Below are 17879 nucleotides of genomic sequence, written 5' to 3' on the forward strand. Positions count from 1 at the left end.
TACCAGAATGCATTCAGGTCACCATAAATGCTAGAGGAGGTAACACGCGGTATAAACTAGATTTTTTCTTTGGTGCAGAATTAGGTTTTTGCAAAAACTTTCAGTAAGCGATTTCGACAAAAGCTGTATTTTTTCATTTTTCCCATTTTTGATTAAAAATTACGACTATTTAGTGTAAATTGTAACTAAACTTGTGTATAAACTGTTTAACTAATAGTTATAGCCAAAATAGTAACCATATATTGATATTCTAAAAAGTTTTATCGTAGTTTTGCTTTGGGCCACTTTTTCTGCCGCTGAGTGTATAATCAACAATGATTTATTTAACAACAACAGTTATTGATAGTGCAACAAAACTTAATAATAATTTGTTCTAAATCGCACCAGGTAGCTTGGTAAATAGAGTATAAACTTAACTAAAGAAGAGAAGAATAGAAGTATAGAAAGAAGAATTAAGCGTTGAAAGAAGAAAGCGGAAAAGGAAAAAGAAGATAGATAAAGATATAAACAGATTCCCTCACGCGGCCAAAGAAGGCATCATTGCGCGGGAGTCTGCTTTAGAAAGAAGTTAAAGAAAGAAAGAAGAATAGACATAAAAGAAAAGATAAGTAACAGTTAAAGCATGAAAGAAATGAAGCAGAAGATAGACAGGTAAAGAAGTAAGATGAAGAAGAAAGTGAAAAAAGAATAGTTGTATAAAGATAGATAGTGCAATGAAAAATAGAATAGGCAAGTATAGATGTAATAAGTGTGTAGAGAAGTAGAGTAAAATGAGCATGTAAATGAAGAAAGTACATAGAGAAGAGAAGATTAGCAGATGATTTTATTGAAGAATTTTGTATTGTAGTAGTAATATTTTGCGGTACAATGCAGGTATAGTAATTTGTTGGTTTTTCTGGCAATAACGTTTTTGCCTTACTATCATAATCATCACATGTTTGAATACGTTTTATAATTATCTATCATTATCCAATGTTATGACCTTAGGTGGATACTTCACATAGAAGATTTTCTAGCCCGTGAAAGGCGTCAATATTTTCGGCGTTAATAAATCTTGAATAAATACCGCTATTTTTCATGATCTTCAGTGAAATAAAAAGTAGACAAGAAAAGAGCATAGAATAGAAATTTCGATAGAATTTTTAAATGGATAGAGATTGAAAATAGTAGACAGGAACAAGAAGTCGATAGAGAAAAGTAATTGAAAGAAGAACGAGGGCATCTTAATCGCAAGTAAGAATAAAAAGAAAGAAGATTAAGAAAATAATACAATTGATAGTTTTCAAGAATAGGTGATGATAAAGAGTAGCAAGTATAACAAAGTGAAATATAAAAAGAAGATGGAAATTTATTATTTCGTAGCATCACGAATAGCGTTCGAGAAGAAACTGGCTTATTGTATAGTTTTCGAAAGAGGAGAAAATAAGAGGAAGGAAGTAAATAATATTGATTTGTAGGTAGAATATAGAAAATTTAAAGTAGAAACAGATCAAGAAGTGAAAGCACGACAAAAGAATATTCTCTTAGAAGTAAAGTTACTTTTATGGTCGAAATAGGAGTCATAGAAGATTGCAGAAATAATAGACAGGCATCAAAGGTATTGTGAAGATAACAAGTAATTTAAGAGTAGAAAAGAAAGAAAAGAAGTAAGTAGTTTTCGTTTTTAAGTTTTAGGAAGAAGTTTAAGTGATAAAGTGTAATTCTCTTAAAGATCGCTCTGCAGTTAAAAGAGTGTTTAAAAGGAAAAAGAGAGAGCCAATTGATAAAGTTAGAAGGTTTATTATAAAGGAGTAGATAAATAATAGAGTTTGAAACAAGACGATGCAATCAGAATGACAGCCGCGTTGTAAAAATAATTTTGAATAATTTGAACATAAGTAAAGGTGAGAGTAGGAAAGAAAGAGTTGATAAGGAAAATATAAATTAGTTTAAAAATGGAGAATAATAACTACGAAATGATTTAGATAGCAAAGAGTAGAGAAATGAAACGAAGAAAAAATGAAATAAAGATAAGTATGGAACGGGAAATAAGTCAAGACAAACTGATTAAAATAGGTAAAGGCACGTTTTATAAGAATTAACAAGAGTAGAAGAATAAAATTAAAAACTAAATAAGAGAACAGAAATAGAAGATTTACAGGATATTCGTAAGAACTTATAGATGGTAGGTAAGTAGTTAATAAAAGTGGAAAAAGTTGTCCAGCTGTGGGAAACAAATGAGATAAAAAAGTACAGAAAAGTATAGGTGAAAATAAAGGGCAAGTCACATGAATAAAAACGTAGTTCATGTCGTGAAGAGTAAGAGAAGAAAAGGTTGTAGAATAAAAAAATAATTTTATTTATTTTTCTTACAGCTATAACTAACATCTGTGTATCAACATATCATCTGTTGATACACAGATGAATTAATCTGTCGGTAGCAGCCAGTACGAGACCTTGTTGCTTAATAGCTTTTAAGCTTCTGCGTTCAACTAAATAACAGTCGTCACTAGTCGCATTAACCAAAGACATAGTTAAAAATCTTATAGTTAATCAACATTATTCTGAGGAGTTGCGTAAAAGAAGAAATAGAAGAGTTGCAAATAAGAATAAATAGAAAATAGGCTAGTTTGCTTGAACGTAGAAGATTAAAAAAATCTTTGTAGAAATAGGGGAAAAATATAAATTGTAGTGATGATAATAAGATAGATAAAGAAAAGAAGCGAAAATGCATTAAGATGTAGTAAAGACATGGGTAGATACTTATGAAATGTGAATCAAATATGCGATGCAGAAAAATACGAACTGACATAGAACAGAAAAATAAATGATATAGAAGTGAAAAGGATAGAGTAATGTAAAGATATGATTTGATAGAATGACAATGATTATGATTTAAGGTAGGTATGTATAAAGGTAAATAAAAAAAGATTCGAAGTAAAACGTTTGAAAATGAAGAGGAAGTTTTGTGTAAGGTGATGCATGCACGATGTAAATGATAATAATTATTGAAATGTGAACTTAAGTGTATGGTTCCATGTAACTTGTGTAAAGAAAATATAGTTACACATAACATACATAGTTCACCAGAGCATCGTAATTGTAAATGGTTTTGAAAAAGACAAAGAAAGAAAAATAGTAACATAGTTTATGAAAAATGGAAAAAGTATTAAGTATGGTAAAGAATAGAAGAGGAAGTAAGAGTAAAAGTTAAAAGAATAGATAAAGTAAGAAATATATCAGACAATAGAATAAGTATTAGCAACTAGAACAGAAGGATAAAGAAGATATATAAGAATATCAAGAATAAGTACAGTATAAGTATAGTAATAGAAAATAATAGTAATAGAATAAGAATATAGTAAGAAGTAAGATAACAATTATAGTAAAGTAATTTTACTTAAAAGTTAAATAAATTAAGAAGAAAGAGATGCAAGAATTTAGTACATATTATAAAGATATCATACATTACTTATAATACATGATTGTAAAATAAGCAACATAATAATAATAGTTACAGAAGAATAAAGAAGGAACAGTAAGAATAAGTGATAAAAAGAAATTGAAGATATAAAGAAGAAAGCTGAAGAACTAATATTATAAGTATGAAAAGAAGAAAAAGAATGCTAAAAGAAGCTAATGTGCTATGAAGAAATAAGTAACAGAAAAGCATAAGAAACAGATTATAAAATAAAAGGGAAGAGCTTTTATGACTAAAATTTGAATAACATACTAGGTACATAAAGTACGAGAGTAAGGTAAAGATTGAAATAGAAAAAAAGTAGCTATAGAAAAAGAAATAAATGTCAAGATGTCGTCCTAAGTATAAAATTGATGTCATGATATTATGTATTGAAGAAATATTAATGACATGATATATGGAAGTCTGACAACCAGTCTTACCAACGGGTATCGTGTTGTAACCCAGGTAACTGGGTTGTGGAGGTGCGATAGATAGTCGCTCCATGTAAAATACTGGTATCCAGCCTGCGTCTGGTGAGACTGGAAGCCGACTCCAACATAGTTGGGAGAAAGGCTGATGAATACTGATAATCATGACGACATGATATGGAAATGAAGAAGTATGCAAGGATTTGTGAAACATTTTATATCGATTAATGTTACAAGTATATGATAATGCTGATTGATATAATATTTTATGTATGTGATGATCATGAAAACGATTATAACAGTGAAGTTTTAGATGTTATAGAAGTAGAAAGAGGTAAGGAGAAAGTTGTATTGAAAGAATAATGCATGAAAGTAATGGTGAAAATGAAATGAAACGATAAGTAACATAACAACTTATATTTAAAACAAAAGAAGCAAGTACAGTATAGCATAGAAAGAAACAAATGAATGGTGACAGAGAAAGAGTATTTATGAACTTGTACATATATACTTTGTATATTTGTGTACGTTTGATAAAGATAAGCGTGAAAGAAGTGCTTAAGCATAAGAGCGTGCGAAAGTAATGAAAAGAAGAAAGAAGCAAGAATGATTTAGAACTACCTCAGTACGTATCACAGTGTACTTTGTAACTTTAACTCTTAAACATAAAGAAAGGAACTAACTTCGTATACAGTGCATAGAAATAAAAGTTTAGCGGAATGAACCGTTTTTAACAAATGTGCGGTTATCCAGCTACGAACCTAAGCTAAAAATATCACTTGAAAATAATACTGTCTTTGGTAATATTTGAATAACAAGTGCTTGGCAAGATAAGTGCAACATTGAGCCTCTTATTGGCAGTGAGAGCAAGAGCATTGAATTAAAATGGTAAGTCGACCCACTCGAAAGAATGTCATAGACGTAAAGCCTAAAATTAACTATCAAAATAAATTAATTTGTAATCACGAGTGGGTTTTAACTTCCATTATTTTGTGCTCGCCCATATTACCTATTTCCTGTAACCAGAATCGTCATGGTTATTGACGGGGAAGTCAGCATACCAGCCAAAGGCACCGTTGTCGCCGGTGTGGGCTCCGAAGTCCACGTATTCACCGAAGTCTGGAGGCCTCTCCGCGTATTGCGAGCTTGCACCCAGAGTAGCTGCTCCTGCCACATCTTGTGGTTGATTCTGGACTCTTACTAGTCTGGCCGGTGCTTCATTTTCTTGGGGAGGGGCCAGGGCGATCGCTGTAATCAAAGATAAACTCCTATGAAATTCGAAGAATAATTTGCTATCAAATTGGAACATAATTGGCCATGGAAATCGGCCCTGTTCCGACATTCGCAGCAATTTAAGATCCATCTGGTACATTATGTGTTACAACATCGACACGCAATTTGGGGTTGTAATAGTGGAAACCATTTTGAACCAAGTTGTTAGATTTATTTCATAATCCGGAACCGACAGCATAATAACGAACTAAATAATAAAGTATAATTCGTGACATTTGACGTTAATTAAAATGCAAATTTTAGCATTCGATCTCAATAAATTATATATCACAAATGACCATACGTTAAGGATACAATTAACAAAAATAAAATGATCTTTAAATTCAAGGCTTTATATATTTATCAGCCTAGATAATAATATGAGTGCAACTTTTTAAAACGTTTCCAAATTGAGCTAAGGAAACGTATGCATAATGCTTTACGAAATGAATAGTAATCGTTTTTTTAGCATGCATAAACTGGCTCAATCAGCGGCTTAAGCGTGCGTGACCGGGCGGACTTAATTGAGCAACACTCGTATTACAGGATAGTTGCAAGACTTGCAACATGTTGACGCACCCCGGTCACTACTCGCATGATTTATGACTAAGTTACTAACCCACTGCTCTAGAACACATAAATCAAGCGCATTATCATAAGTAAACATTTCGCGTCGTAAATCGAAAGTTGTTACACGTTACCTCATAGTGTTCTCGCTAGATATTTTATACCAAATTGGATTTATGTTACTCAACTTTATGGCGCCGCTGTATCGCCAAACATGAATTTATATTGCACTTGTTGTTTTATGTAGCTGAATGAAGTCTCTTTATTTGTTTTGCAATTATCTAGAGACTGTCTTTAAGTAAAAATACGGATATCCGTCCGACAAGAAATAACATAAAAATATAAAAAATGATTTAAATTAAGTAAATCAACTAAATTATTCAGTTTAAATTATACACTAACCAGCCAGGTGCCAGTGAAGCCAAGCAAACTAGTTTGTATAATCTAAAGAAAGTACGGCACTGAAGCTTTTTCAGGCTAATTACGTAAATCCTCAAAGCATTTCAACAATGGATGAAAGTGTGGTTCGAGCACATGCCTGTCTTTGTTCTTAGTGAACGGACAAACGGACACGATTCCATTGAATGTAAAACAAGTTATAACAAACAACGGTTGAGTAGAAAGCAAGCTGATCCTTTGTTCTGCGGTGAAAGTGATGGGGTCAGAACAATCTTGATTGATGTCCGTAAGAATCGACATTACCGGCTCGTTACAGCTTGACATTTCGCAACTGTGGTGACGAAAGTAGTTGAGACATGAATGGTAATGTGGAGATTTAGTTTGTTGATATGTGAGAAATGTTGTATCGTTGCTAAGCTAAAAATCTATGTCTCTACTGAAGTAATTGCCGGTGACGAAGAAGTGCCTTTTGTAAAGACGAAAATGTTGAAAAAGTAACATTTGAACAAGAAAGTTAGCCACATAATTTACGACAGATTTACAATCGCTAACAATAGTTTTTTCTTCCCTACTTGCAAAGACATGTACCACTAAAAATCTAAGTTCTTAGATAAAAGTATCTTACGTTGCTGCTGATACGGCTGCAGTTGTATGGGGTGATAATCCTGTTGGTACAACGCTTGTGGTAGCTGCGGGAGCGGGGGTGGCGCGAGGGTCTGCCGCGGCACCCTGCGTGCTCGCAGTGCTGTCAGGTCCACGAAGGCGATCTGGTCCGCCGGCACCGCGATGTATGACGGCATCGCGGACGCCACGGCTGCTAACGTTGTCAGGATTATCACGTGCTGCAAGAGAAAGGAAAAGTTAATATGGAACATAGATTTAAAAACGTGAGAACTAAATTTTATAAAATATTTAAGGGGAATAATAATATTGATGGTAGTCTAAATACAGATTTTAGAGCGGCAGAAACTTATTGATGGTCGTATAAGTACGGATTTTGGAACGGCAAAACAAAACAAGGTTTGTCTCAAAGTGATGATGTTTATGTCGTTATAAAAAATGTGATAATGATCAATTTGTTTTAATGATGTTAGGATGTTAATCTGAGTCTAAATTAGCTGGAGCAAATCAGTAATTGTTTGTAGTAAGTTCTATACAGCCTAACGTGAGCGTGCTTATGTTTGTGGACATTGTATTTACCATGCTTTACGTATACAATAAAGTTCTATAAATGTCTAAAGTATTGCGTAATGCTTTCTCACAGCGGGTGGTCTCCTGGCAGGTGTGTTCAAAACAGAAATAGCTCATCGAAACTTGTGAAATGAAACTGAATGATCTTTATCTACATTTAAAAATAATATTTGGGGCTTCCTGTCATCGCTGACCACCTACAAGATAGCTATATTTAAAACCTACTAATGAGGTGTTTGAATAAACAAGTCGTCTTGTAAATAACAATGTTTTGAATAAAGACATTAAGATGTGTCTATTTTGTAAGATATTTATGATTGCATGACTGTGAGTAAGAGCGATTATAACGCAGTTAGTTGTGCCACGTAATACGTCGTGGCTAACACTATCATTTGCCGACTGTTAGGTAATATTTGTCATGCAAGTTTTGTTTGATACTTTTACTTGCTACTGTAAATGTTTGTCTTGTTCAAAGTGTTTTGCTTTCACTCAAAGCGATTACCTTTTGAATAACGATTACGAATCTTTTAAATGATATTGGCGCCATTATTGTGTTCCGTTCCACGCTGTAAGTGGAGGAATGTTTTTGATTGGTGCGGATACAATTTTAATGTTGTAAAGGAAGTTGTTTGCGTCTAAAGGTTATGTCGGTTAATTGGAGAAACTACTGGTTTTAAAATATAAATGTATAAAGTATTTTGCTTTGTAATTTAACATGAAGATAATATGAGTGCTTTCTGAGTTACATTTCACTCACATAGTTATATTTCATCTTTGGTGAGGGGTTTGTTATAATTAAGAAATTAAAATTCTTTTATAGTGACCAATAGTTAGTTTAAGTTGCGTGTTTGTATGACCCAACCATAAGCTGTAAAAGGAATTTAACGGAACGGAATCCAAGCAACGAAAACATTTCAACACATAAAGCGATCACGATATATTACAAATATGTAAGTTTAGACTTCATTGCTTCACAAACGACACAGTATCTTTGCAATAAGGGAACTCGGCGCTACTCGGCAGTAAGTTAGCCACGTTTTGTCAGCGTTTGCGCAACAGTAGTAATTGGAGCTCGGGCGTTGTTGCATAACTAGAGACACGCGCGGTGGACCGAAGAAATTCATTGTTTAACACTAAAGTTTTCATGGCGAAACTTTATGAACAATTAGTGAGAAAAAGATTACATCGAACGCTTTTTGTATCGCAATATTTAACGCGCTGAGAATAATATGTTGTAAGAACTTTAAGTTTTTAAAATGCCTGCTCTTTGTCATGCATTGTTTGCGTATCTTTGCGCATATTATTTTCCTTTCATAAGATAATACATCAACATTAACGAAGTAGCTAATTAGTTAATGACAGAGGCTCGTGAGATTTTGTGAAATATTTATTTATACAACGTTGCAATTTTTGATGAACTTTTTCATAGCGTATAAAGCGTACTTGATAATAGATTACTATAAGCGTAAGTTTTATTATGATTACAAAATTAATGATGAAAACGTGAACAAACATTTCTAATAACTGCACTATGTAACCAATTAAAAAGCATTTTACCGCATAAATCTAAACATCGTTTTACAAGCATTCAGTTGGATAACAAGTAATAACAACGAGCAACTCATCAATTCATTCATACGCTTACAAAGATTGATGAATGATTTCATTCATATGTTCCGTTCATTTCACAAGTCAGTTCTCTATTTCTATCGGAACGTTGTTTATGGTGTTGTAACATAAAACCAATAGATCTATATTGTGTAGGTTGCTGTGGGCGTTTCAAATTAAATACCTGTACAGTAGGTGGAAAATTACGTCCGCACAACTTTCGATTTAAACCTTGAAATATCTCATTATATTGACCTCAGTAACCGCTGTTACAATAAAACCTCATTTTAAATTCTACCGGTAAATGCCAACGAAAATGTTAATCTTAACGATTTAAAAAGATAGCCTTTTTTGGTAATAATATGGTTAAGAGGCCTGACACATGATACGATTAAAAGAACTGGTTTATTGGTACTGATATCGGTCTTGAAAGGAATTGTACAGTGAAAGTGCAACCGTAATTATATTAAGACTTTCACTGTTTATGTTTGGATCATAATTTATTATCTTTCTATCTTTTGGAACTAGAAACTATTCAAGTTGATATATAAAACAAAGTCTTATTGTTCTTCGATCTCAAGACCATGCAACTATAAATGGTCGTATATTTTGACACCTCAAATATTTGAAACAATGTGTTATAAAATCTTGAGAATCTACGTTTCATAGTCAAAGAATTTCACACATCGAGATAACAATGCTTGCTCCGTATTTGTGGACATGGTAACCGTGTTGACAAGGCTGAATGCATTGTGTTACTTCAGTGTCATTCTCTTACCTTTGCCTGACCGGTTGACCTATAAAAAAGTTACGGTACACGCTAAGCTGCTTTATGGTGAAGCATAGAGTTGTAGAGTTGAGACCAAAATGAGATAAACTAATCATATCCTTGTTTTCAATCGTGTAAACTTTTAAAAGTTTTTAGAAATTATCAAAGTAAAGAAACGGAAGAAGTATCGCAATTAGGATGTTGGCATTCTAGTTACGCGTTCTTTAATATCTATCTAATATTCTTATTCTTACGGGATTAAGGCCTATATAAATATTTTAAAACAAAACTTAGCTGTATTCAGTGTAGTGCCTGTAAAATGTAACACGAATAATTAACATCACACTATTGCGTAGCCCACACAGCTGTTTCAGCAACAGACCTTATCAATGAGTCCATCAAAGAATGCAACGGCATTACAATCTGTCTCTTTATCAGATTGGACTAACACCAAAGAGTTTATTTGTACACGACCATTGCGTCATGTCCGTACTTTTAATAAGCCGTACTTAATATTATAATTGAGAAAGTTTTTTCTATCTAGGACATAGAAAAAGACCGTTTTCTATGAGATGGGGATATCTTTGGATAAACTATTGAAATTTTAATGCAATTTTTCACAGAGATAATTGAAGCTCAGGGGTTAAAGGCTAATTTATTTTCCAGTTATCATGCGAACGAGCCGAAACGAACAACGAAAGTCATAGGTAGTTTCCAATAGATGAATATCTAAGTACTATAGCATACCCTGTCTAAGTACAGCAGTTAGTTCTTATTAACACGTCACGAATCACTTTCAAACGGCTGTCTGAAAGCGAAATGACTTTACGTAACAACCGTTCAAGCTTGATTTGTTGTCAAATAAGACCAGTTTTTGTGAGAGCAATAGCTGTAATGGATATGCGGTAGAGCTAGTCATTTTTTGTCAGTTCAGATTTAAAATGAAGGATTTATAATCCGCTAAACGACTTTCGAAACTTTAAATAGATTTAGTTTCGAACTTGTGTGCATGTCAAGGCGACCTCTTTGTGAAGTGAACACTAATTTTATTCAGTGTGAGACTTAGTCATACTAATCCAGTTATGCTAAGATAATAGTAGGTATCAACCTTCAAATGGCCAAGTACTTAGTTATATGCTTTTGTCATAAAGTTGTTGCATTCAACTTTCGAACACTGGTCTGAGTCGTAGACTATTAAAAAGTTAACACTGTTTTTTCTTTGATCAATGATCGGAACTAATAAATCGAATATAACATTAGTAACGCATGCACACGAATACTAAGTTCAATCTTTATTAACCTAATGGCAACACGGTTACGTCCGACATTACGTTTAGAAAGTAGAGTAAATACGATTTCATGGCCTTACGAACCAACTGTGATCAATTACACAACCATTTGTATCGATAAAATCGATTAAAAGAAAACCTACTTTTTCCTTTCTTTTTTACCGGAAAAAGAATCGATTTCTCGTCTTGTTTACCACTCTCATTATATTTTTTACGGTTTTTATATAACAATGACAGTTGGACAACATTTTTAATATTAGTTTTTTTTTGTCAGCGTGGGAAAGTAACGGTGTTTTGAAAGTGAATGCATTTAAAATTAAATATTCAAAGGCTTAATTAAAAGTTTAACGACTGTTAAACGTTATATTATATTAAGTAAGATTGCGAATTTTATATAAAGCGAAATAATTGTTATGCAATAATTATGCATTTTCGGAATATAATGATGCTATATAATTTTGCAATTTTATACAGTTTATTCAAATTATATAACAAATACAATATTCTGCATATTCTCTGAGACATTTATTTAATGATACAGTTCTTTCTTAAGAGTTATTAAAATGTCCATCCATATTTAAATCGTAGGTACTTTTATTTCCGCGCTAGGACTTATACCATAAAGGAAAATTCAGCAAGGTTTCCTAAATAACCATTTCATTGTTTGGATAAATGGTATTGGAATATTTTGTTATCATGTACCGGCTGAATGATACGAACTCCACTCGGTCCCGATTGCCTTCAATACTTCCGCGGGTGAAAGGGTTTTCAATGCCATTTACTTTTTGCGGTATTATATGACAAATATCGTTTCTACTGGCCACCTAACATGTTCCTCAAGGTTGAACATTAAAAACTAAGTTATTGTTATTATTTTTTATGATAATGAATAATTGACAATAAACAGATATTATAAAAGGTACTTTTTTTATAAAATATGCATTCGATCATAAAATTGGAATGACAATGGTTACAATGCAAATGCAATGTTACGCATTAAAAAACTTGCTATATATTTTTGGTCGAATGTTTTTTTAAGTGAAAAAATGTCTTTCTTAGTCACTCTATTTATTATTTTTAGATATTTTAGTAGCCAAGATACATACAATCAGATGCATATAATTTTATATAGACCTTATTAAACTGTTATAGTAATTTCTCCAGGGGACAATTTATTTTTTCTTTTTTTGCTAGTTGCCATGCAATCAAGGCGAGATGAATACTTTTTATGCATACTTTATTATTTTATTACAGACTACTACATAATCAAAATGACGAATAGATAATATATAATTTTATATAAAACATTTACGTATAGCAAAATTACTTGTGCACTGAACTATGAAGATTTTACTATTATAATCGAAGCAGTACTTATAATTTATAGCGACTACTATATTTATGTGATGGTTCATTAATTTTGATCACTTTTGATTGTCTATTGTTAGTATGATTGATGGTTTAATTGTACATAATGTTCGACTAATCGGTTGAATTTTTTGGAAGGATAAAGAGAATTCATATACAATAGAATGTTTTTTCGTAAATATAAAATACCTAATTAGTAGTAAGGGTTAACGGTAAGGATTTTTTTAGAAATAGATTAGGTACTAGGTAGTGCATAATTGTATTTGAGTAACTCATTATAGAAACAAATATAATTATGATTTAAATTGTAGTAAAAGATTATTTCAGAAGTCCGTTGTCTGAGTGCAAAATACAAATGTTTTGTTGTTGAAAAGAAAGCAGCTAATATCACACAAACGAACGTTAAAACAAATGTAATTTGTAATTTAAAGTAAATTGAAACAAAAGCCATATTGCCTTGAATATTTCGGTCAGTTGCTGCTCTAATAATTTTCGACAGCCAGATTATTTTACAAAGAAAATCTTATATTTGAAAAGATTGGTGTATGTTTGCCGAATTTATTTTATTTTCTTGACTATACTTAATATTCTTTGTTTTATTTAGAATTCAAACAAACTCGTAAACTTTTAAATAATGACATTTTGTACAACGAATAAAATATTCAAATTTTTAAGATAAGTACTTAGTTAATAATCCGACAATGTTTTGTGTGTATGATAAAGGTGTATAAAAAAGATATTATTGTGGAAAAACTAAATAAAAAATATAGTTAGTAGCATAACTTAAAACTACGATTAATTCATAAATATTAATTAAGAAACATACTTTCACTAAACACTAAATAAATACACCATATTATCACTAAAAATAAATACACTATATAATAGATATTACGTGATTATCTACAAGAAACAAACACTAAACGAAATTGTGGACTGACCATTCTGTGTTGTGTGTTGGCGGGAGTGACGCGACGACGCGCGCGAACGACTGAAATGGCCGCACAACTTGCTACAATTTTTATACTACATACACAGTACGGTTTCACTTTCTACTCGAGTCCGGTCGAACGTGATCCACTTTTTTACGGCGGCCATAACTCTTACGCCTTTAAAGGTAAACAAAGAGACTGATCACCCCTGGGTACAAGGTACAGAGAAATTGTAAAGGACTGAGTCCTTGGATCCCGCTTGCCATATGACGTTCGTACCCGTTATACGTGTTTTTGAAGCGATTTACATATGATACATATCACGTCATGTGGTGGCATTCAAAATGATGCATTTTCTACCGTTTCGATGTTTAATCCTATTAAAAAAATATGTCTACAGCCTTATAATGTCCCGATAGTTAAAGAAGGAAAATTTTGAGTAATGCATTTTTGTCTCACTTCTAGGTACAAGTTTATTCCAGGAGCGGTAAGGCCTTGAATCTACAATTTTTTAGAACTGTAAGCAGTTGACTGCATTTCTACAAGAAGTTTAAGATGACGATGATTATGTAACTATCGCATAATAACAAAAGGGTCTACGTTCAGTAAAAACAAAAGAAAACATCGTGCCGGAAATATTTCCATTTCTCTAAAATCATTGTTCTCCGACCGAAAAGACTATTACAAGAACGTGATTCTTTTATATTACAACAATCTTTTTAATATAACATTCTAAGTTTCCCGATTCCTATTTCTATTTAAGGACAATTTGGCTCTTTTAGCTAGTGGATAAAGTCATCATTAGTGATAAATATCTACTTGTTTAAGATATAATTATATTAGCGCTGAAATAAGTCGATAGTGGTCTAAAAATTCGGCTTCCACGCAAGTGGTCTAGGTTTCACACCAATATTCAATCCAATCAATCAATGACTTTTCGAAGTTATGTTCGTAGCAATCAAGAACACTGGATCCAACAGTAAAGGAAAACATTGTGATAAAGCCTAGCATGCCTGAGAGTTCTTTAGTCAGTTATTGAATAAATGCAATGTCGTCATGTTTTAGGCGCCCATAGCCAGTTAGACCTATGTTAACATCGGTCGGTAAACGGTCTGTCGGTCTGTTAAGCAACCGTTGGCGCGATCATTCTATATATGGGTGACCGTTTAATGGTATGTGAGCTGAGCGTCTCCGTGTTTCGGAGGGCACGTAAAAAGTCGGTCCCGACTGTTGACTACTAAGATAACTGTCGTAAAGCCACGTCAGAGGCCTTTCGGGCGGCTTGAACGACTTTGACACTAGGTTGATCACTAACAATTAGCCAAAAAATAACCAACCAGCACTTGGTCAGCGTGGAGTCGAGGCCCAACCTGTCTCTTATTCTGGGAGAAGGTCTTACCCAGCAGTGGATTTTATTACATTCAGAATACATAATACTATACTTATGTCTGACGAAAGGTCTATAGGTATTTTTGTGACATTTGGGTGCCGGAATTATGAATAGATCATTTTTTGCGTCTGGCTTAAAGTTCGTTCATATAAATGTCATGCTAAATGAAAATAAAAAGAACGTTTCGTTTTGAAGTTGTCAAAATACGTGGCTGTGCCACAGCCAAGCTTATGAATGAAAGGCTAAGTTAACGCCTAGAATTATACTTAGTTAATTATCGATTTAGTTATGAACAAAAATTTTATGATGATTGGAGCAAAGATGCACTTTGACCTGCGCCGTAACGTCCAGCAAATCAAGGTAATATGCTCGAGCAGATTGAGGTATAAAGGTGGGTTCAGCGCTAGAGAAGCTGAGCATAAACTGACCACGGGCCAAAAAAAACAGTCGTTTAGAAGCATGTCCCTTCGAGACTTGTGAGGCAGTCCACAATACAAGAATTTGTGGCTTTTGCTTTACTTTGGCTCTTTTCGTGTGTGATGCGACAATTGATAAATAATAATTGAATAATAGAATACGGGAATTAACGCGAACACGCATTTTACCTTAAAATGCCTAACGTTTCGGCGCAGGTTGCACTCGCCGTGGTCCCAGGCAGACTGGAGCAGCGATGACAGGACTTCGTGTATATGAGGCGGACGAATGTCCATCCACCCTCATATTTTGATTTTTCCTACCGCCAACACACACTACACTAACCGTGTCCCTATTCTGTGAGCTAACCGATTGCGAAACATAGCGAGGTTTTGTAACAGTAATCACTGGATTCCACGTCGCGGATAATTTGAAGCCGTCTTCCCGATTGAAATTTGGATGTTTCTTGATTTCGATCGCTTCACGAACAATCCTCGAGTAGAAATGTCGTTCAGTGGAGAGGACTTGAGGGCGATGGAATTCAATCCAGTGATTAGTTCCTGCTTCGAGTAGATGTTCCGCAATGGCTGACTTGCTGATTTGACGGTTCTTAACAGCGGCGATATGTTCCTTGACCCTTTCAGCTATCGACCGCTTAGTCTGGCCTATGTAGGAACTACCGCAGCTGCAGTTGATCTTGTAGACACCTGGTGTTTGAAACGGTAGTACATCCTTCGGTGTGCCCACCATGCTGCTGACTTTTGCCCCCGGCGTGAATACTGTGCTGATGCTGTATTGTTTCAATACATTCCCTATCTTATCAGTCACTCCTCTGACGTAGGGCAAGTAGGCGGGCTGTCTGTTGACCTCCGGATGTTTACTCCGTTTCGTGATCCTGTTCCTTCGTCGACTTACGTGGTATCCGTTCATTCGTAGTACCTCCTGAACATGTTCCAGCTCCTTCCCAACATGTTCAGGGTCACAGAGGTCATGAGCTCTGTTCTTCAGTGACGTCATAACGGACTGCAAGTGACGGGGATGGTGATGTGATGTAGCGTGCAGGTATCTATCTGTGTGTGTCGGTTTCCGGTAAACACAGTGTGATAAGGATCCATCGGGTTTCGCGGCAACCCTCACATCTAGGAATGACAACGACCTGTCCGTCTCCATTTCGTAGGTGAACCTCATCTTAGGGTGAATGGAGTTTAGGTGTTCTAGATATTGATCTACTTCCTGTTGACCTCCTTGGATAATGCAGAAGATGTCGTCCACATATCTTTTCCAAAGCCGTATGGTTTTTGGTCCGAGTGCCAATGCTTTCTCCTCAAAGTGCTCCATCCAGAGATTAGCCAGTGCAGGGGCAACGGGGCTGCCCATTGCGACGCCATCAATCTGAAGGTAATGTTGGCCTTGGAAAAGGAAGTAGTTGCCGTCCAAACAGTTTTTAAGAAGATCAATATAGTTAAACGGCATCTCGTTGTCCTCTAGCTTGGTCTTTACCACGTCCAAACACTCCTTAATTGGAACATTGGTGAAGAGCGACTCGACGTCAAAACTCACCATGACATCGCCCGATTCCAATCTAAGGTCCTTAATAATCTGGACGAAGTGCCGCGAATCTTTCACAAAAGACGGTGTATTTCCCACAAGTGGCTGCAATACTGACGCAACGTACTTTGCAAGGTCGTAAGTAGGAGAGGCGATTTGACTCACGATAGGCCGCAGTGGTACGTTGGACTTGTGTATTTTGGGCAGGCCATATAATTTCGGTGGTTGGTGCGACTTCGGTTTATACAGTCTTTCGTACTCGTCTTCCGTGAAAAGGTCCTTGTTGTCCTGTATCAGCGTCCGTATTCGTCGTGTTACTCTAGTCGTAGGGTTATATGATACCGGTTTATATACCTTGTTATCACATAACAAATCCCGAACTTTCTGTTGGTAATCAGTTGTATTCATCACTACAGTGGCGTTTCCCTTGTCGGCCTTAAGCACTAATATATCCCGGTTATCCCGAATAAGTTTCAGTGCTTGACGCTCTTCTGCAGTGGTATTACTCGCTGGAACCTTCGATTTTCGTAATATAACCGCAACGTCCTGTCGCAGGGTATCGGCGTCGCCGGGCGGTATTTTATTACGAGCAATCGTTTCCTCGACGCTACTGATTACACTTTCGAACGGAATTCGCTTAGGCGTTAGTGCGAAGTTCATGCCTTTGGCCAAGATATTCATCGTAGGTTGGTCTAAACTCACATTTGAAAGGTTTACGACGGTTTTAGTCAGTGGATCGGGTACAGCCGGTGACGTATTTTTCTCGACATACCTTCGGTTGTACTCCTTCGAGAACTTACGCTCATGGGTTTCACTACACAACTCGAAGGTCCGAGAAGCCTGAAGATACGTTACCCGATCACACAAGTCGTAATCTTCGCGTGATAAACTAACACTACACTTCACATGTAACACGTATAACTCGCTATGAATACGGTTAAGCTCACTGTGTTTGTTCCGTATTAATTGTCTCAGAAGCCGTTCACTCGCGTTATTTAGAATATTACGGGAATGCGCAATGTCACTACGCGGTTTGATACGTACACACGTAGGTAATAAGTTCCAATCGCGACACTTAGTTAAAAATATCAACGATGTTTCCACTCGCGCACGTTTCCGACGTAAATATTCTAGGTCACGTATTTGTTTTGCAATGTCCGACCCGTAGCGGTTTGCAATCATAACTTTTAAACTCTCGCGTTGCATGTTTAATGTATAATAGAATACGGGAATTAACGCGAAACGCATTTTACCTTAAAATG

General features: G+C 34.8%; 1 protein-coding gene across 3 annotated transcripts; it reads right to left on the reverse strand.

The window, feature by feature from the left end:
* Positions 1-4272: 4272 nt before the first annotated feature.
* Positions 4273-17823, reverse strand: LOC142979382 (uncharacterized). Of its 3 annotated transcripts, none has more exons than XM_076124256.1 (3): positions 15261-15380; positions 6734-6950; positions 4273-5118 (listed from the first exon to the last, which is right to left on the reverse strand). In XM_076124256.1, the coding sequence occupies exons 1-3, from the start codon at positions 15363-15365 to the stop codon at positions 4880-4882; spliced, it is 561 nt and encodes a 186-aa protein (XP_075980371.1). In that variant the 5' UTR covers positions 15366-15380; the 3' UTR covers positions 4273-4879. The 3 variants fall into 3 exon arrangements, with proteins under 3 accessions (XP_075980371.1, XP_075980372.1, XP_075980370.1); XM_076124257.1 differs by lacking the exon at positions 15261-15380 and adding an exon at positions 13275-13349; XM_076124255.1 differs by lacking the exon at positions 4273-5118 and having other exon boundaries at positions 6817-6950; positions 15261-17823.
* Positions 17824-17879: the final 56 nt, after the last annotated feature.

Source organism: Anticarsia gemmatalis, chromosome 16 (assembly GCF_050436995.1).
Source record: "Anticarsia gemmatalis isolate Benzon Research Colony breed Stoneville strain chromosome 16, ilAntGemm2 primary, whole genome shotgun sequence".
NCBI classification, from domain to species: domain Eukaryota; kingdom Metazoa; phylum Arthropoda; class Insecta; order Lepidoptera; family Erebidae; genus Anticarsia; species Anticarsia gemmatalis.